The sequence below is a fragment of the Epinephelus fuscoguttatus genome, linkage group LG10, assembly GCF_011397635.1.
Source record: "Epinephelus fuscoguttatus linkage group LG10, E.fuscoguttatus.final_Chr_v1".
In the NCBI taxonomy this organism is placed as follows: domain Eukaryota; kingdom Metazoa; phylum Chordata; class Actinopteri; order Perciformes; family Serranidae; genus Epinephelus; species Epinephelus fuscoguttatus.
In genome coordinates, this window is record NC_064761.1 from 16096793 (window position 1) to 16118419 (window position 21627).

At 40.9% G+C, this 21627-nt stretch overlaps 1 protein-coding gene across 1 annotated transcript in view; it reads left to right on the plus strand.

Moving 5' to 3' along the window:
• Window positions 1-1765: 1765 nt before the first annotated feature.
• The window catches only part of cachd1 (cache domain containing 1), a 111732-nt gene continuing 91870 nt past the window's right edge, over window positions 1766-21627 (plus strand). The window contains exon 1 of the mRNA XM_049588353.1: window positions 1766-2354. Within this exon, the coding sequence (XP_049444310.1) occupies window positions 2106-2354 (249 nt within the window). The 5' untranslated portion in view covers window positions 1766-2105. The remainder of the gene's footprint in view (window positions 2355-21627) is intronic.

Below are 21627 nucleotides of genomic sequence, written 5' to 3' on the forward strand. Positions count from 1 at the left end.
AATATCAACCCTATTTTTCCAGATCAGACCAGACAGCCTCTAAGCAGATATTCTGTGTCTGGATGCAACATTGGTTAACCAGAAAATCTCATAAAAGTTACAAGAAGCAGAGTGAGGGATGGGGAGAGGCCAATTTGTACAGCTGCAAATTAAATCCACTCTGCAATCCTGTGAAGAGTATATGTGTGCAGACAGAGAGCACTGATTGGAGGTCAGCTGTTGGATGGGATGGAGTGCTGTTACACTTCAAAGCCTTACATCACTGACTGTATGATTCTTTAGCAAATGATTTTATTTTGCACTCAGAAATCAAAATGCGATTTGTCCAAATACCCAAACCTCTGCTCCTCCTCAAAGCAGCTCAGCCAAGGTGAAACTGGAGCTGCAACAAAAACAAGAAGTGGATTCTTACAGGAGTGGAGTCTGCTGGTTGCTACACTGAGCGCATCTTTATTCATGTTCATCCAAATACACAATCCACAATGTGATATCACATACATCAACAGTTTTTTATTTTAATCCCGAATAGTAGAGAATCACTGGGTGCCTATGTGGATGTTTTGTTTTTTTTTTAAATTCTTTGTTGTTATCTACAACTGCATATAAAGGAACAGTCCCACATACTGATGGTGTTACTTGCAGAAAAGCTCTAAAGTGATCCTATAGCATCATAACAACTAAAGGCCCTGTTCACAGCAAGCTCAATTCAAGATGATAAAAAGAAAAGAAAAGACACTAAAAGTTACTGGGATTAATGGAATATTTTGATGGCCATGGAAGCATTATGAAGATTATTTTTATGGGCTTTAGGGCCTTTACTGACAGGTTGGTCAGAGGTGTGAAGGGGAGAGAGGGGACAACCCTTTTTGCATATTAGGCCATACAAAATTGTAAATTATTACATACCTACAAAGAAAGGCTTTGGACCACTTTAACCATCAATGACTTATATGGCACAGTGTTCATGGCCTCTGTATTAATTTGTGGGAATATAGGGGTTTTTTTGGAAACTGGGGGAAACAACTCACACATGGAGGGCATTAGCTGGTTCCAGCATTTTTAGACTCATACTTAAATGTAAATCTGTCCAACCTGGGGGAGGGCTGGAAGAGGGATCCCTCCTCTGTTGAGGGTTATCCATTTCAGAATCAGAAATACTTTCTACTTACAGAAATATTTTCCCCTATCAAGTTTTTTTTTTTTTTTTTTAGATTGAGGTTTTCCTTATCGTGCACTATGCTCTAGCCTAAAATGGACTTGCCTTTTAAGCCAGGAATTCTGTGGCCATTAGAACTGTATTCCTTGCAATGTGAAGGATTTGAAACTGCAGTCAGGTCGTCATGTTTGGAAACAGACTTTACAGTTAACTTGATACATAAAATGTAAAGGTATCCACATTTTGCAGGCATTTTACTTCACTTTGCATACTTCCTTTTTACTGCCTGGTTAAAACTTGTTCAAAGGGGGAGGTGATAGTGGTAGGGTGCGTTGAGGGGCCCTGAATTCAAGGATTTTCTCGGATTTTCTAATATCCTTACCATGGTTCTGCTGAATGCTGCACATATGAAACTACTTTATATGGTCTGTCGTTGACATTTGGGCAGGTCGATTCAAAGTAATAACTTTCCGTATCGAATTTGAGTGATTAGAGAGTCACTCAACGCCGCCCTTTTCCTTTTAGCTCTTTTCCCAGCAGCACTTGAAGGCGCCATGAAACCCTGATCCATTGATCCAGAGATCCAGGCGCCGGTAGGACTCTTGAGTTTCCACGCCTCCCACTTTCACCCCCATTGTGGTGAATCTCCGGCTCACACACTTTGCCAGACTTCCAGGAGTTGGGACGACTGACCGAAGACGGAACACTAACAACATTAAAGAAATTAAAAACGTGTCTCCTTCCACGCATGGATCTATTTTCTTCTCGTGAGGGTTTTCCGGGAGCTGCGATGGTTTGCTCTGCTGTGAATGTTGGAGACTTGTACCGGAGAGACACGGCACACGTCCTCTACGCTGCAAAGTTGTAAAAGTTGTTTCCCTTGAAGTTTTTTCTTTCCGCCACCAGTTCAGACTCGGTGTTTCTCCAGCCTTGTAGACCCACAGCCATCATGGCGAGGCGGACCGGGGACAAACCTCTGTGTTTGACGCCGACTACGCGCGCTGCTTTCCGGGATAAACACCTCCGCGGTCACTGGAGCTTGTTGGCTTTTTCTTGGAGCTTCGTTTTAATCTGCTCGGCTCTTTCTTGTGGATACTGTGAAGCCGAGACGGAGTTTTCCATCCTGGAAGAAGCGCAAGTTTTGGCCGACCAGATGAAAAAGCTGTCCTCTCAGGAGCTGGGAGTCTTTACTATGCAGGTAAACGTGGAGGAGAAGTGTTTTACTGTGCCTTTGCTTGTGTTAAACTGAGATATGCCTGTGCCACATGGAGCTGGTTAAAAGGTCCAAACTGGCACAAATACAGGAAAAACAGGGAAATAATGTAATAACCAGAGGGAAACTTTGTTGACAGAAATGTTGCAGTGTTACGAAACAATAAGCTCTTTGGTCGCAGAGCAACAACAGGCGCTTTGAAGTTGGGACGCATTTATCTGGGACATCAACACGCTGGAGGTTTGGTGCTCAGGGCGGCTTGTGTTTCACCTTTTATTATTTCCTAATCTGCTGAAAAAGACCAATTTATTCAAACCTCAACCATTTCATCACATCGTGTGTGTGTGTGTGTGTGTGTGTGTGTGTGTGTGTGTGTGTGTATGTGTGTGTGTGCTGAAAAGGTGAATCAACTGTCACCTACGTTGATTATACCCATGAAACAATTCATAGTGGATTGGCCCCCATCCAGAGCCATTAAACTATGCCTGGTTACAAAGATACACACATGCTATTGTGCAGGTAATAAAACAAGCTGGTTGTATTTTAACGTGCCTTCCAGTGTGTCTGAGAATCTGTGCTTTTGTAGGTCTCCTCAACATCAAATAACAGGAATATAAATCCATTTTTATCTGAGCTGGCTGCAGCTCACAAACCCAAAGGAAAATCAGCTGATGCTGCTCATGATTAAATACTAACAATACATCAGAATTAGTGAGCACATCATGTGGATGGAAACACATTGTCTCCATCAGGGCTGCAGTTAACTACTATTGTCATTGTCAGTGAAGATATTGATGCTTTTTTTGGAATACTTGATGAATAAACTAGTGAAAAATGCACATCATGAGTTGCCAGAGCTCCAGATGCTTATTTTCAACCAGCAGTCCAAAACCCCAAAAGATAGCGAGATTACAATGATACAGAAATGAGAAAAGAAGCAAAGAGAAGCTGTTGCCTGTGATTTCCTTTTTCTTAAATTATGACCATAATCGAAATTGTTGTAGATTAATTTTCTGTCATCGACTAATTGAGTCACTGTCACAGCTCTGATTGCTGCTGACAGGATTTTTGTGTCCTTTTTTTCGTCCATGTTTGAGACATAACACCCATTTTTCTAGCTAGTAGTAACCCCATTGTTTCCATGTCAAGAAATCTTGACCGATCACTGATTTTACAGCTGAAATGATCAGTCATTCATCAATTTAAGAAGCAGATATGCTGAAACTAAATTTTATAGCTTATAAAATGTAAATGTTTGCTGGTTTTCCTAATGATAGTAACAGCAAATCATTTAGTTTTGAAACAAACTGCATTAGATCTGGAATGATAAGTCAGTGAATCGATTAGTTGGTCGACAGAAAATGAAGCGACAAATATTTTGAAAATAAAATGTATTTTTATTAAAAAAAAAAAAAAAGCCAAACACTCCTGCGTTCCACCTTTTCATTTCTGAGGATTTGCCGTTCATGTTTGTCTGATTTGATAATGAACTGGAAGCTTTTGATTTTCGATTGTCGGTCGACCAGAGAGAGTAAACATTTTTCACTCTTTTCTGGCATTTTTTAAACAAAATTATTAATCAAGAACATAATCATATTAATTGATAATGAATATAATCATTTGCTGCTGCCCTGATTTATTCTGAACACAGCGAAAACACTACTTTGCCACGTCCATGCGTGCAGATCTGCGTCGAGTCACCAAATGGCAGGAGGTGCAGGGTGCAGTGCCGGCTGCTGCAGGGTGCGAAGGGGGGTGTTTAGCACTTCACAGGCAGAGGAGCTCACAGGCCCTGAACACAGAGGCGAGGCAGCGGGGGGGCCCTGCCCCCAAATGGTGTTTCATCTTCTCTGCTTCCACACTGAGCCGCCTTCATCCCGGCTCTGGGAGTCGCCTTTGAGGGCTTCCTCTGATCCCCCTGGATCCGCCTTTTGTCACCGCTCATCCTTCCTTGAGCTCCAGTTTGTGTCTCATTCCTGTCCCTCCCATCATTCTCTCTGCTGTTTGTGCAGTCTGTCTTTTTATGCTCTGTATTATTTTTGTTTCCTGCCCTTGCTGGTGCGTACAGTCAAAATAATCACCCATCTTTATTTCTCAAATCAGAGTAAACTTGTCCCATCATCTGCAACGATGTAAGTAATGCAGAATCATTTTGGCTTTTCTCACTCACTTTATTTTTAATGATGCCATTTCAGATTATTTATGAAGGCATGGATCCGGCATCATCCCCCCATATCGTGGGAAAACAGCTTTGAGGCAATCATGTTGTTGTACAAGCTGTGAAAATCTGACTTGGCATGAAGCTAATGTGAGTTTGATTGAAGCGGTGCATTTCATGGATTTGTCAGAGTGGTTTTCTCCCCCGAATGTGAGAGATGTGCATCCAGTAAAAATAGTCCGCATCTGCCCGTGAAAACAACTGCAGCAATCTGTCGGCCATGCTGTCTGTGTGGACACCTGCTCGGATGCTCAGATGTGGCCTGACTGGCCGTCTGCAGGTGTGTCCGTTGGACTAGATTTCACTTAATCCTTCGGTGTCTTTGGCATTTTATCCTGCGCGGTTAAGAAGGCAGTGATTTTCCACACTGATTTCCCCCCTCAAATTAGTTTGTTTTTAAGCGCATCATTAATCTTATGATTTCTGGTGTCACAGCTGATATTCATTATCAGTCTAAGACATTTTTGTGTTTCCTTTTTTTGGCATCGACATGCAACAGTTAATGTTATACTGTTTCAGATCTGAAAGGTTTTGTTATCAAGCAAGCATCTCGGTTAAAAACGTAACTCTACCTCTCTCCGCTCCACCCCTCATTCTCTGGCAGATGTGTAATTTGAGGCTTTCCTTGTCAGTGCTTCTGAGTCACTGGGTCAACCTTGTTCAATCTGTCATTGAGTTACTTAATTATCAGGGGATGTGAGGGCGTACAGTCGACACAGTGTTTAAGCTGACAGGTCAACTTTCAGAGGATGATGTCTCAGATATGGTGTGAAAGCAGTTCCCTGGAAAGTTTAAATGTTTTTATTTTTAAGGTTTTCTGTGTCAGTCTACTCCACTTAGGTTTATCCATTTTTGTAAATTTGTTACGCAACTACAAACTGTAAAGTTTGCTGTAACGCTGCTTCATTAATGATTGATTGATTGACCATTTTCTTGATTTTGTTTTTATCATTAGTTTAGTCTGTGAAATGTCAATCATGCCCATTCAAAATTTCTCAGAGCCAAACAACTCCAGGGTTTACTGTAGTGAGTCAAAAATATGGATTTATAGATTAGAACCTGACTGATATATCAGTGGGCCGATATTGGCCGATCACAGGTATGTATCGGTATTGGTGTATGTTGTCCAACACACACTGATGTGAAAAAGGATAATGCAGAAAAAATGCCTAATTATGAAATTCCCATTAAAATTTTCTGTTTCAATGCTCTGATATCATTTTTTACATAAGTGACAGTTAAGGTTATTGTTAAACTGTAAATTTCCCGCCTATTACATGTCATCGCCAGAAGTGTTTGATAACCATATTTGGGGGATAAAAACAGAAAAATATTGGGATTAGAATCTGTCAGAAAAATTCAGTATCAATCCGACTCTACCATCCATATGGTTCAAGTATTTGAAACGATTTAAATACAGATTTTCTGCTGCACTGATACCTCACTATACTTTCTTGCCCTCTCTTCTCTCTGACAGCAAGTTCACACACACACACACACACACACACACACACACACACACACACACCACTGCCCACAGCCCTTCCTCCTTTAACCCACTCACAGTGCTGTCCTCTTGTCTCACGTCTCATTCACTCCAGTTGTTTATAGGCTTTCACAGCATGGTTTTGTTTTTACTTGCACTTCATTGCATTTTGAATGTATGGCAGTATCAAAGGCTTTTGAACGTGTGCACTACCACAAAAAAAAGTTTCAATTATTGCAAATGTTTACAGTCATTCTACTGTTTTCCGCTATCAACCAAATAAAGAGAAGTACGTTGTCATGTTATAGCCTTGTTATATTTATCTTTTAATAAAAAAAAATAAAAAAAAATTATGCCCTCAATGTCAGTTAAACCGATCTTATCTAAAATGGTACCGGATATTTCTAATTTTTAAGGTATTGTGTCGAAGTTAGGAATTTAGTTTACTTTTAAAATCTCAAATTTGAGAAGTCAGAATTGGTGAATGTTTGTGGCATTAAAAAAACAACAACGCTGAAACAATTAAGTATGAAAATAGTTGACAATAAATCTCTATTTTCAGCTCTGCTTTGCTGACAGGTTCATGACAATGCAGTTATTATAGTTATCAGGTTTATCGCAATAGCAGTATTTCAGACACATTCCAGTTTCTCCCAAATTTGTATACGTGGTATTTTGATTAGTGTAGCGAAAATAAACCTAGCTGTTTTAGTGTTATGCATTTAACATCCATCATGTCCATGTTACATTTTTGTCGTACTTAATGTGTTTTTTTTTTTTTTTAATTCATTGCATACTGGCTTTGTCTCTCAGAGTATGAATCAGAAAGTTAAGAAATAGTTTTCCACATTAAAAAATGATTTACAATAATTCTGAATGATTTCTGCCATGCGTCTCTCAGTGGTTGTTGTGAGAGGAGACAATCCTCTCTCATGTATGTAACTAATGAGCATTTAATGTCAGATTTTCTGCAGCTTAAAGTAGAAGGGTTTTTACACAGCAGTTGGATCTAAACATGAAATTTAATCTCCTTTCTTTTTTGCCATGTTATTAAAACATGGGGTTGGTGCCTCTTGACAACTAGAGCCAGGACCACAGCACATGTTTCCAGCCACTGTTGAGGCAACACACGCCCAAACACATGCATGTACATAGACTGTCACTAATGGTGATGCCAGAAAGAGATCAGTCATCACTGTGTGAAAAGTCTGTCTCACTTGCTTTTACTGAGAGGGTATTTAAGTCCTGTCGGCTGATTATTTACAAAAGAAATTTCACCGTGTGAGTTATACGGGCCTTAATCCTCAGAAATGTGGTTTGTTACTGAGGCTGGCCCGTCCTAATTGAATATTGATAGTAATTTGGGGGCAACGGAGGTGTATGCAGGAAAAGAGCAAATTGGGGCAGCTCCGGCACCGCCATTAGGCTGTGATTTTCTGGGTTGGGTTTGGTCCAAGGGCAACACCAGTTGAGGGGCCATCACAGAGCGTTAGATTTTTGGTTCGGGCTGTTTTCACATATCTAAATATCTTCTCTCTTTCTTTGTTTCCACCTGCCTTTATTTTAATCGCATTTCTTTACTCTCTTGTTTATGCGTCTCTTGGCTGCCGTGTTTCTTCTCTTGGCCTCACTTTCTGTTGAATCAGTTGCAGAGACAGTCAGGGAGGAGAGACGGAAGGAGGAGGAGGGTTAGAGGATATACAGCAGGACATCAGAATTCATGCTAGGTTCTCTGCAGTACAGCTTCAAAGACTTCTTACTTCTTACTGCATTGCCGGCATGGCTGTGTGCTCAAACAGTCAAGGTTACCAAGAGCCTCTCAGGCCCTCTGCTACATGTCGGACTATTACTATCTCTCATTCATTCTCGCCTTTCCTTTAGAGTCTGTATTTTTATCTGTTTTGTGGTGCAACATTGCGCATGTCCAAGCATATTCTTTTGAATTAATAACACTAAGCTAAATATATGTATGAACAGCTCTCCATCCAGTCACACACGCCATAGCACTCCATGCAGGGCTGCATGTTCAGTTGAACAGAAGGTTTTAGTAGATATATTCTATGAAAGAAGAGCACATGTATAACATTTTTCTTGACAATAACACTCATCCAAAGGACAAAAGAACACTTAGGTGTCAAATATACCTCTAAGCACATTCCTGCACATGTCTAGTTCAGGGTTTAATGGGGCTCATTTTGTTGCCCACCCCTCAGGGTACAGAGGTTGCATAATGTAACCAACTATTCCCTGTCTGTTAGTCCAGTGTTGCAAATCACAGAATATAGAAATACCTTGGGTGGATGGATACTTTTTCACTGTTATGTGTTGAATATTTTCACACACAAAGGAGTGTAATATAAAATACTAATCTGAACAATGGTTCCTGGTGAGGAACGTGCTTCACTCAGGCCCATAGGTAGATTACTGAACAGGCATATCGGGCACAGGCCCAGGGGCCCCTAACTGTCAGGGACGCTCCTGGCCTTCACCTGCAAATGTAACCAGAAAGAGACTGGAAATGTCCACAAAGAGATGTAAAAGGACACAAAATAACCACAAAAACAGACAAAACAACTAAAAAAGATGCACGATAACTACAAAAAGACACAATAGGCCCGTTTCCACCAAACACTTTCGGTATGGTACCCTTGGAACCAGAAGTAACCCTTCAGACATGGTACCTAGACCCTAGCAGTTCCACTGCCAACAGTACTCTTAAATGTGGGCGGAGCTGTGGTCACTCACTGCTCTGTCCAGCACTCACTGTATTTCCTCATACCGGTGACACATATGAAAGTCTGCACCTTGTTTATCGTTTACAGAGAGAGGTCTGCATGCCGACATTTTCAGAACAAAATAGAACAAGCTGCAGTCAGAGTCTTAGGTCCTTCTCAGGCAAGCGCAGGGGTTTAGTGTTGCCGTAGCCCACAGGAGCGACGATCTGCGCTGCTTTTTTTTTTTTTTTTTTGTCCGAGTGATTATTAGGCCTAGAATATATGCAGTTCACAAAATCCGGTCCAAATTGATATAAATGTTTGAAGATCCACTCATTACTAAAAGTGTATGTCATATAAAAACTAAAGTGATGGTCAGTTGTTAAGGTGAAATTTAAGGTGTGCTGATGGATTCATGTCGTCAACTCATGCATTAAGTAACATTACAAGTAAACATTCCACCTTAAAAGTCGCCAGCAGTCGGCTCAGTGAATGAAGTTATTCTTTCTTGGAATACAGCTGCTGTGAGAGGCACCAAAACATCCTTTCATTTTATAGTTGCAGTCTACGAATAAAAGTCCGTGACTGTCCGCTATTGACCTGTCAATGGACTGCAGGGTTCACAGCTCCACCTTTTAGTACCAGATCTGTGTGCTAGGTACCCCAACAGAGTGGTGACCAAAAATGGTGACAGTACGGAACAGTTCCATTGGTATCATCCACAACTTTCAATAGTGGAAACGGAAAAAAAGCGAGTCGAACTGTACTGTACTGCTCGGTGGAAACAGGGCTAAAGTTACCACAAAGAGATACAAAACAACAACAACAAAAAAGAGGCAAAACCACCATTAAGTCTGTGTGTCTTGCTCCTATGGAGAGGTGGTGGGGCCTTTTGTGTATCTCTGGGCAGGGGCCCAATGTCTCATAATCTGTCCATGCTAAAGACCTTGGTGTCCATATTATTACTGCTAAACCATCCTCTCAAGGTTTGTGATTCTGTGTGCTGAACGGCGGTGTTTTGCTTAGGTACCAACTAAAGTGGCTGCTGAACTGGACTAGCCTACAGTTTTAGGATTTTTTTCTTGATTTGTTCAAATTCATAATGCAAGTTTGGTGATAGTTTTCTGTGGTTTTGTCTCAAGTGACTCCTTTGACCTTACAGAGCTTATCCATACACTTTCATAAAAACCTTGATTATAGCTGCTTTAATTCAACAGATTAGTCAAATTCATGGGTGAGAAGGCTAAAAGTCTTCTCCAGTGTGTACTGTAGCATTTCTTTAGCTTAGATCTAATAACCTGTGTTCATATTTTCATACCAAGTTGAGCATGGTGACAGTGGTGGTAGGCATCAGGAACCACTCTGGATAATATGCTTGAACCCATTTACACCAGTGGCAAACACTTCCCTCTCCAAGTCTGGCTGTTTCACTGCATTTAGTGTCTGCAGAGTTTTCTGTCTCCTATTGTTCCTCTCACGTCCTTTCTTTTGTGTGGGATGTTCAGGTCGTCTGAGCTACAGGTGCTTTGCATTAGTCTGCCTTGCATTGCACTGTGATGGCACAACTCCTCTTTTTTAGTCCAGCCATAAATCGTGATGTGCTTGAGCGGTTTATGAGCCTGCACTGAACTATCTGCACCTCTAGTTCTTTCCATTTTAACTGTTGCTTTTTTCCAAACTGTTTTGGCAGGGAGAGTTTTTAATTAAAAAAAAAACCTTTCACACAGTTATTTAATTCTTGTTCCCAAATTGAACAAGTATTTGTCTTTTTGTTTTTCATTTTTATTCAAGCTGAATTGAAAATTAACACGGTTACTCATGATAATCTGTTGGTGTTGGGTGTACATGACATTATTATAGGCTAAACTTTCTCCGTAATTTCAAAGTTAAATTGTTACATTGAAATTAAGAATTGCATTTCTTGAGTCCATTTTTCATGGAGGAACAGGGCTCTCAACCAACAGCTGCAAAGTCCCACAGCGACATCTGCAATGTTTTAAAACTTGGAATGACTTCGACATCAGTCTTCAAACTCTTTGGCCTTTCCAAAACCTGGGGAAACAGCCCAGTTCTGTCGACTATTACCTTTATCATCCGGTCACAATGCAGGAGAGAATACAGCAAAGGGCCACGTTTTCATTAAATGTGGAGCTGCTTGTATGTTTTGGCCTGAGTCCAGGCACCGAGAGGCTCAGGCGCCCCTCGTATCCAACACTGTCTCCAACCTCCAAAGTGAACACACATCAGACACGGTGACGTCCCCAGACTTGTCGGACAAAACTGGGGATTTAAGTGCTGCTCTTGCACGAAAACCTTGTTGCATCTGCTTTTAAGTAAAACAACCGTGTTTCCAATTTATCAATCTGAGATATTTAAATTCTCACAAGTGGCTCATTGGGTGGGTTAGTGGGTTTTGGCGTGTTGAAGCTAACTTCTACATCTAGATAAATATAATGAAAATAGTAAATACAATAGAAAGGTGTTGTACATATGAGTCAGAGCTTCTTAAAAGTGTACTAGCAATGTTTGACTGAACACAGATCTTCAGAAAACCAGGGTCAATAAGTGGACCAGTGGGTTTAAAGCTTAAGGGATGTCTGAATCCAGTGTGAGGTTACGTGTTTCTGTTGCACTCTTAGTGGTTTTTGTATCCAACACTGAGATCTTAGAGATGTGCATGCAACTATTCTTGTGAATGTAACTTTCGTCTTGGCTTCAGGGCTTGGCGATATTCACTTAGGTTTTTGTTTCTGCAAGCTGTTCTCATGCACTGTTCATATTGTTGTATGAAGATGCATTGAACTTTGATGTAACTACTGTAGGTCATTTATATATTCACCTAATGGGACTGTTGAGGCTCGAGGTGGCTTCCTGGCTCTGGCTTTCTTGTAGTGAATTTAATGGTGGCATCAATGTGAGGGACAGAAGTCTCTTAGTTTGTGTTTGTTGATGAGGCATTTTAATTAAAAGAGGAGTGTACTGAAGTATTGTGTGGATTCGTCTTTGTTCAGTCTGTCCCTGTTGGGTTGCTAACGCTGATTATCTGTCTGTAGATGTCAGGCTGATGTGCTGTCAAGAGGATGTCTGTACACCACCTAGTTGAAGCTTCAGGTACCATAGCTGTGTGGAATAACCTTTGTTTTTTGAATGTGCATAACGATGACGAGATGACGATGAGGTTGGTGTACTACTAGATAAATGGGTAGGTTACTAAGGAGGAAGTGGGTATGCTCCTCTGTATATTCCAATAGCTTTTTGGCTGATAGGTGCATACAAAAAAGAGGAAGAGGAGACTATATCCAGTAGTGCTCATTTATCTTGCAAACAAAGTACTAAAAGTCTGAAAATACATTGTATTTGTCTAAATTGCCTAGCACTACTTAACTTATTTATAAATATTTAATCCTGCATGAGAACATCAACAAAAAAAACAAAAAAAACTCAAGGGCAACTAAAGTTAGCAGGGTTAGGACTCACCAGAGGCCCCACGATACGATATTACCACGATACTTAAGTCACGATTCAATGTTATTGCGATTTTAAAGGTTTTGCGATATGCTGAGTATTGTGATAATATATACTGTGATATATTGTGATTTATTTTCTTTTTTAAAAACTGCAATATATGTCCCCAAAGGCAAACTTTTCAACATCTGTTTTATCTATTAAAATAAAGGTTTTAATCCGTACATCTTCCGTCAATCTATTTTATTGCAGCAAAATGTTTCTAGTGTTCTGAAAAAAAAGCCGACTGATTATGAAGGCTACCAAAAGTTTAATTTGTTGTTTGTTTATATAATATAAAAATCAACACTTGGTGCCCATGTATTGATAAAATATTGCCCCGCACATATCGTGATACTATGCTGTGTCGATTTTTTTCCCACCCATAAAAGTTAATTTTATTGAAAACTAGTCAAATATCTGGTTTCTGGGAGCAGTTTGGGGTTAAGTTTGTGAAATTTCTTTCTTCTTTTTTGTTTTTTGACCCGGCCATGTCCATTTTTAACAGTTGCCAAATGACCTCCACAGAGACCTGAGCAGACATGATGTATCATTCAGAGTCTGGCTTTATCTTTATTTGAATCTACCTGCAGCCCACTTGTGCTGAAAACCTACTGAAAGAAAGACACGCAGAAAAACATTTCAAGGATGTGTTTTTTTTCCCCTCCAGAGCTTTTGAAAAACATGGCTCCCATTCATTTCAATCAAATCCCTTTAATTTCTTTTGCCTGTGTAAGTACAGCCTAGTGCACTGTCTCTTGGCTTCTGCTGGACTGCGGTCGGGACGGAGCATAAAACTGATGTTCTTCCCCTTCTGCAGCAGCTGTTGTGGTTTAAATCTGTCCGTACTGTCGTGGCCAGATCATTTATCTGACCGCTTTTTGATCTGTTTCCCACATTTCCCAGTTGAAGAAGGCCTCTCTCTGTTTGGCCTTGACTGAAATTGGTTTTGCAGTGATTTGCAGCCTCCTCAGCCTTTGCCTTTCTGTGTCTGCTTTTGCTTTTTCTAGATTTCTCCCTGCTTGCATCTCGTTTTGAGCTGCTCTGCAATACTGATCACCTGTAAATGATCTAGACTGATCATTTGCAGTACAATTAAACAAGGTCGGATTAGGAAAAATAACTTCTTTTCAGATGCAAACATCCTGTCATTGTCAGTTCTACCTGAGATAAACATCAGGATGCCAATTGCAGAATTGTAAGCATGCACACACGAGATTAGTTAATGTAATAATAATTCTGAACTATCTGATAATTGATCATTGTTATTTTCCCAGCAAAAATGCCAAATATGCATCAGTGTTCGTTTCTTTAATGTGTTTTGCTGCATTTATTTGTTGCAAATTATCATAATCATGTGAATGTCTTTCATTTTAGAAAATTTGTAGAATAAATTTAGAAATTATGATAAGCAGTTTTTTAAGATTTTTCAACTTTTTATAGACCAAACGGATCCATTGGAAAAAATGCTCAGCAGATTAATTATTAATGAAAATTATCATAACTTGTCGCATGTTGGCACTTGCTCCCTTCCCGTCACTTTATGTAGAGCTGCAGCAAATTGTTATTTCCATTATCGAGCCAGGGATTGTTCTTCCTTTGTCTATTAACTTTAAAATTGTGAAAAATCATTGTCATTTATTGCCAAAACACAAACATATTTACTTTTAAAGTGGAATATGAGGGAGAAAAGCAGCAAATCCTCACATGTGTGACGCAGGAACTGGCAAACATTTGGCATTTTTCCTATTTAAATTAGGGATGCGCCGTAATGAAAATTTGTGGCCATAGCCGAAGCCGAATAATATTAAACGCTTGGCCGAATACCAAGTACCGAATACCGAATATTGTTGTTTAGTTTTTCATTAGTTTTTGCAGATGAACCCCCTCCCCAGATTAGTGTTGTCATGGTACCAAAACTGGGACCCACTGTACGATGCCAATGAAAATATCATGGTTCTGAGTAGTATACCACAGCAAAAATGTCCCTAAAGTGCGGTGAGGTTTGTGGGCCGTGAACGGCTCGTTTCTCCTCTGACATGTCACATATCTGTGTTCGGCTGGCTCGGCTGTTCAGGTACTTCTGGGCAGTCATGACGCCAAGAAGAGGATATTATTGGAGCCGACTTCTCCGTCGCCGGTAAGCTGATGGCCGCCATATTTGACAGGAATACATTACTGTCTGTGTCCGTGACCCCTGTTCAACCCACAACTGATGGGATTCGCCTTTGGTTTCTGCTGCTGGTTGAAATCTGTAGGCTGCTCGCACAGCGTGCTGAATGACTTAAGCCTATTTTGCTCACTCAAAACTATTTTTAGTCGCAAATGCGAATGCCGTGACGGGCGGATCGCCACACTGCCGACATTTTACTCGGCCCGTCACGGCACGCTGTTTGATTGCGTTATCAAAACACGCCGCTATTATTCGGCCTTGCTTTTCACTTATTCCACCGAATACCGAATGTGTGTTTTTTTGCAATATTCAGTTACCGAATATTCGGTGCATCCCTAATTTAAATGACTGAAAATATAAGTCCATCAAAAACACTTGGCAACTTTTAAGATTTATATTGTATGATTTGTCTTTTTAATATTTCATAGACTAAATGATACATCGACTGAAAAATAATGGTCTGTTACAGCCACACTCTTGCAACATAATTGGTACCTGAATGTAGATCCCAAACAGCTAATTTACTTTTACAGCTAATTTTACTTTTTTTTTCTTTTCTTTTTTTTTTTTTTACAATTTTCCGTTTAGTCCTTTATGTGTTAAAAAACTAGAACGTCATATATTGCCATAAAACCTAAAGATACTCATTATATGATGACATAAAAATAGAGACAAGCAGCCAATCTTCACTGCACATATTCTGCATTATTGTGGCGTGTATGAATTTAAATGATAAATCGATTATTGAAACAGTTACTGATTAATTTTCCGTCTGTTGATTAATCAACTCATCCTTCCAGCACTCATTTTCTGTGTATTAAATGGAGCCCTGTGCACCAACCCTCCAGGTTTTAGTGAAAGTAGCTAACTCGTTCCTCTGCTTATTAAAGAGGAGAACTAATTAACTGGCCGTGTTTAATCAGCTCATTCTCACTTTTTTTTTTTTTTTTTAAATGATTCTCCCTCTCTCCACTACCTCTCTCTCTTTATCTCCCATTCACTATCACCCCCTTGGCCACACACACACACACACACACACACACACACACAAAGTAATAACAAATGCACTCAATGAGAGAGAGAAAAGGATCTTTATTGGTGATCCAGGCTTTGTGTTTTTTTTCCCCCTTCAGATTCCTGCCAGTGTTACTTAGTTAGCTCCAACAGGGCTGACCTGGCAGTGTGAGCCAAGGGACCCCAGGCCACCCCTTAGCAAGTCAGTCCCTTCACTCGCCACAATGGGCAAGACTCAAAATGAACTCTCCCTGAAAGAGAGAAAAAGGGGGGAAAGGAAAGAGGCGGGGGCTTGTGGTGAAGGCAAGGGGGCAGTGAGCAAAATACACGACTGGGAGGGCAAGGAGAGCAGAGGGACCAGTTCCCTCCCCCAGACAACATGCATTTCGTAAGGCCCCCATCCCCCTTCATGGTGCACACACACACTCCTGCAGGAGAGGCTTTGCATTCTCGATGAGGAGAGAGTTGGAGCTCCTACTGTGGAGAAGCAGATCAGACTGTTTTTTCATGCCTCTTTTCTCTTTTTCTCTCTCTCTCTCTGTTTATGCCTGTCTCCCAGGGCTCTGGGTTGCATACATAAACTGGTGGTAAACCCAAACTTCACAGTTGTTGGGAAGCCTTGTTTGCGAAGTTGTCTTGAATTTCTGTCCATGCTTTTATGCCTGTTTGCAGTATTCTTGTATTTGGATAGGTGCATTTTTTGGAGGTGAAGATCTGACTGAATAGGTAATAGTGACTTTAGGGTTCTTCCTCGAGGCAGAGGGTTGTTAAGAGTGCAAGGGAAGACTGGTGGAAGAGATGGTATGCAGCAGTAGCAGCCAAAAAATAGCAGTTCGCTCACATTGAGGAGCCTCATACACAAACACACTCAATACACACACAGCAGTTTGCATCTTTGTGACGTTGAGGTATTACATGACACCTCTCAGACTCTAGAGTCACAGAGTTGTGGAGGTCAGCTAAGTTAGTCTAACTTCTGTCCTCACGGCCATTCATAAACATAGCAACATCAGCCGGTTAAAGGTGCTGTCAGTAATGAATCACTTAACTGGCTGCTGGGATTTTGAGTTTTGCTCCTGCTGCTTTGAAATGCTTTTTACTTTTCATTAAACTCTTAGCTGTAGATTAGTTTCTCAAAAACAAACTGAAGGCAGAGGAAGCTTTGAAAGCTTGAACACTGGTGTAGAGTTGGTGCATTTGTTAGACAGGTAAGCAGCCTGTGATGTAGCTAACATCAGTCATAGGATGCATTTACACTGGTGATATTTGGTCCGCTTTAAACGAACCGAACTAGCTGTAGAAGCGGACCAGGCTTCCTTTAAAGCGGAGTTGTTTGAACGCTCATTTGAACCCTGGTGTGGACCAAATGAGTGAACCCTGGTCCGCTTGAAAACTGGGGGGCTTGGTTCACTTGCAAGTGAACCCTGGTGCGGTTCGCTTACAGTGGGAAATGCAAACGGACTGTCCAGTGAACCAAAGAGAGGAAGTGTACAAAGACAGGAAGTGACGTAGAGCGCAATGGATTTTGGTGTTTGGTGTTTTTGTGGTGACCAAGCTGACTGAAGGGGATGGATTTCCGTTTTCGGTCCTGGGCAATTGATGAGCCGGGTTTTCTTCTTCCTCGTGCTTTTTTTCTTCCTGGTCAGTGGTCGTTTCGGGCAATACCGCCCCCAAACAAGCAGCTGTTGTAACTGCGTGACTTCGTCCAGGCGGTTTGGTCCACTGTAAAAAGTGCAGTGTGAAAGTGAACCGAACCAAATGAGGATGTGAAATTTTTTGGCATTCCCCGCCCAATTGAACCGAGTCCCCCGGACTATCCTGGTGTGAATGTGCCCATATATGCCAGGAAATTAAGGTTTGCAAATGTCTGTCTCCAGCCACTTTTATTAAAGTGGAAATTTTTACATAAACTAATTATTATTAAGTAAATGTTGTTTGCACCATGTAATGGTTATAAAAAAAATGCCACCATCTGCGGTAAGGTTGGTTCCCTATTAGCCTCACTTTTACGGTGCAATTCTGTCTGCCATAAGGTATGATCTCCAGGGGAAAAATAAAGGCTCATCATTATGTTGCTTTGCAAGACAACAACATAACAAAGTTACAATGTCAGTGACAGCTGTGTTCATGCCTCCCATCTTCTTGCCAGCATTAGATATCCTGTCCATGGTGAGCTGGCTGCTAGTTCCGAAACGACATTGGGAATGTCGTGGTTTGGCCGTGTCTCAGTCCGAATAAAGATGCGACAGTTCTTTGTGCCTTGCTGCAGTGTCGGCCTTAGTCTAGCATGCCCCATCTTGTTGGAGATCGTACGTATGCAAGACAGATGGTCGGGAGTGGCATAGCCTTTAGCTTAGCTTATAGCCCCACTTGCTTCCCCAACTTTTGCTTCCATTCTCCCCAGCACAGCCGCTGTCTTCCTCCCGAGACATGGTCTTATCTCCCCACGGTCTGACGGTCTCCGCTGCTAGGAGATTGCATGTTGTGCTGATTCTTTGGGAGATCATCGCAGTTTTAGGCTAAGTATGCCTCAACTTTACTAAACAAGCAATGGTAAAAAAGACGCAAACAGTTATAAAGAGGAGCAGCTGCACTGCCATGTTGGTCCTCAGCAATAATACCGCATGAAAATGCTGGGGAGTGTGGGTATCGGTTGGAGCTTAACTGCCTCAAGACATTATTGGAGGATTGATGCCACTTTCATATCTGTTTACTAAGTATGAATTAGAAGCTGAGAGGTGATTAGCTTAGCTTAGCATAAAGCCTGGAAGCAAGGGGAAACAGCCTGGATTTGTAAGGTCTGTGGCTGTCATCTTTTTATACTGAACTGTTCTTATATAATATTAGTGTGAGATAGATTAATGAACCTTCGTCACTCGTTTCTGTTTCTTTTGGTTTTCCTTTGTACCTTGAGGTTGACGGTGTCTGCACCACAGTTCCTAGTTTCTCTTTTGTCTATCTTTTCAATCTTCTCATCTTCTCTGCTCCTATTCCTATCTCTCGGTGTAATTGTGTCCTCCGGCGGTGGTATGTGAAACTGTCCTGTGCCTTTTGTCTTCTGGTGGTTCGTCTCTTTTAGAGATAAGTCAGGAAGCGACCCGGGCTAATGAGTTGAACTTTGGACTTTCTGCCTCTGTCTCTGTCAGACGAGACTGGCTTGGAAGATGAAAAGAGATGCAGTGTTTTTTTTTTATTCTTGCAGAGAAAATGGCAAAGGGGGAAAATGTGATACAGCTTGCTAATTAGGAGGCAGGAAGGAGTATCAGGGCTTTGGAGTGTGAGATGAAAAATGGGTAGACTGCTTCAGACACTTTGAATGTTCCAAACACATGTAAACACCTGAAGTCACACTCTTACACTATCTCCGTCTCTACCTATACATGCACATATTTCACATAAACACAGACTTGTATAAAGCTGCATGTACGGAGCGGCTGCAGCTGTGTTTAGCTATCAGTGTCTATGAGCTCAGTTATGTTTCTGCCAAACGAGTGGCTTATTTGATCTGGACTGACTCACAAGAAATGGAAGACGAGCATTAGGAGAGCCAAACAGGCTTTGGTGTTTAACACATTTTCTCCTGCTGGCATATCAATATGACCCCAGATCACCAAAGAATTCAGCTCATTTTTCCTGGCTGTTATGAAGACAGTGTCGTCTTTCAGAAAATCTGTTTTCAGGCATTGGCATTTGTTGGATTTATACTTTTGCAGCAATGACTCTACGTTGACGTAGAGCGCATGCTGTACCCTACAGCATAGCCTGATGTGCACCTCCCCAAAAAAGAAATAATTACATGTCACGGCGACACAGACCTCTTGTCTAATGTTGTAAACTGAAACCATTTCCCTCAGTGGAAACAAAGCCTTTATTTACCTTAATTTCACAGATAATAAATTGTGAAGACAATAAAGCCTCCACAATATAGCATTTCAAGTCTTGTGTGTAATATATCCTTCAGGGATTTATAGTTCGTTATTTATCCTATCTTCATATAAGCAGAGAAGATCTCCGCTTCTTGCAAAGCTAATTTATACAATGTAAAATTTTTTGTATGGAAAACATACAATATAAGACAGTTGTTTTGTCAGTGAACCTTGTGAGTTGTAATAGAGCAGAACTTTGTAACGATACTTTTGTTAAATGTTGCTTTTGTCCCTGGCTTCATATGAATAGAGGAAAAGTCTGCTAGCCGCTAGGCTAATTTATACAATACAAAATGCCATAGGCTTGTGCTAAAAACATTAGCATGTTGTATTTGTGGGCAAAATGTGTCCAGCAAAAGACAAATGCTTTGTCTGTGAATGCTACGAGTTATATTGAAGCCAATTTGTGCACTTGTGTTTGAAATTGTCTCTAGTAAGCCATGTGTAATGTGTGTTTTGAATCAACTAAACTTTACAGCACTTCACAAAAACCCTGCTGTCGACTAGTGTTTTGGAGATGTAACTGCAGTGACACAGACACACCACTGCATAGGTATAAATCCCCACATCAGCGTAGGCCACATGTGTAGGCTTTGCATAGAGCCTTTCAGAGACAATTATAAGATAAGATACACCTTTATTGATCCCACAATTGAGAAATTCCAGTGTTACAGCAGTCAAGGGGAAAGAATCAGATTTCAAAATTTAAAAAATGAATCCCCAAATCAGTGCCCCACTTATGCCACCCCAGTTAGAAAAGTCTGGACACACCACTTACTGCTAGCTGACTCTTCACTGAAGACTGCCAGTAACTCAGCATCACAGTGGACATTTCCTCCCCATTGAGATGTCAGCCTGTCAGAGGAGACAGCTCATTTAGGTCAGACATGAAAACTGAGTCCTTAGGTTTTTAAATGTATTCAGCTCAGTATTAAAATGAACTATAATGCCTCGTGATGGGTCCCAGACTCATAAAAACATATTGCTCTTGTTGCGCGGGGACCATCTTGAAATCATCTTGCAGCACATTTTACGTCTTGGCCTCTCCTGATTTTTCTTTCTGGCTGTCTCAGTGTGTGTCTGCAGGTTCTCTTTGTGGTGCTGTCTGGTTTGATTTCACTGCCGAGTTACAAAAAAAACAATCGGCTGTTTGGTTAAGAAGGCAGATAGGATAGTCTGGTCTGTGTCTTATCACCTTGTTGGTTCACATATTAGGCTCCCTGTGTAGACCAGTAATTTATCCTTTTATTAGTTTCCCTCAAATCAGTTAACAATTTTTGGTGCAGTCTGAAATATCAGATTTTTTTCATGGATAAATCTCTACCACCAAGGAATTATGTGTTTTTATGTTTCTGGCAGCAGCATCATTCATCCTCCTGTTTACTGTCCAATAAAAGCCCCACTGTCAGCCTGTGTTTGTGTGTCTGTTAACCCACTGAAATCAGCACTGGTGGTCCAGCAGAGAGGTCTAATGTTCAGCCAGTGGTATAGCACACGGGTCAGTTGCACTACTTAAGCATTCAACTGTGTCTCTTCTCCAGCAGAAGCCCAGTAAACTCTTTCTACAAGAAACCTACATCTTATCCAGTCCTTCCAAACTCCTATCTCCCAGACTTTCTTTTCTTTCCAGAAGGCCTGCTCGCTGCCAGGTTTGGCTGCCTGGTCCCATGCCAGCTTTTCTCAGTCTGTCTAGCCCTGGTGTTGGCACCGTCAGCCAGCTGGGGTTTCTGTTGGCATCTCTTGGCAGCTGAACAGGAGATGAACTTCGTCTACACATTCAGCCTTTCCTCTACATTTTAAGGAACTTGCTTATTTACATGTGAATAAAAGTTACAGTGAAAAATTCCAGAAAATGTGATATACCATTAAAACTTAAAATGATATTTTTATTTTAATGTTCCATAGCCCTTTTCACTCACTGAATCTTCTTAAGGTTTCTTTGTTAAGTGTCAAAGCTGGCGTCAATGTTTATATTATAAGCTGCTAATTAGGTTTTTTTCATGCTTGGTATATCACAGAAGATGTCGCTTCTTATGTAACAATAACAACATCTGTCCAATTTATAGGCCGTTTGAATACTTCTCCACACTTTGAAGCAACAGACATTTAAGTAGGGAGTTTTTTTTCCTGGATCAGGTTTCTACATTATTGTCTGCTGCACTTTTTTCACATGATTACAGGAATAAAATCTGTCTGAGACTTCATTTAATTAATGATCACTAC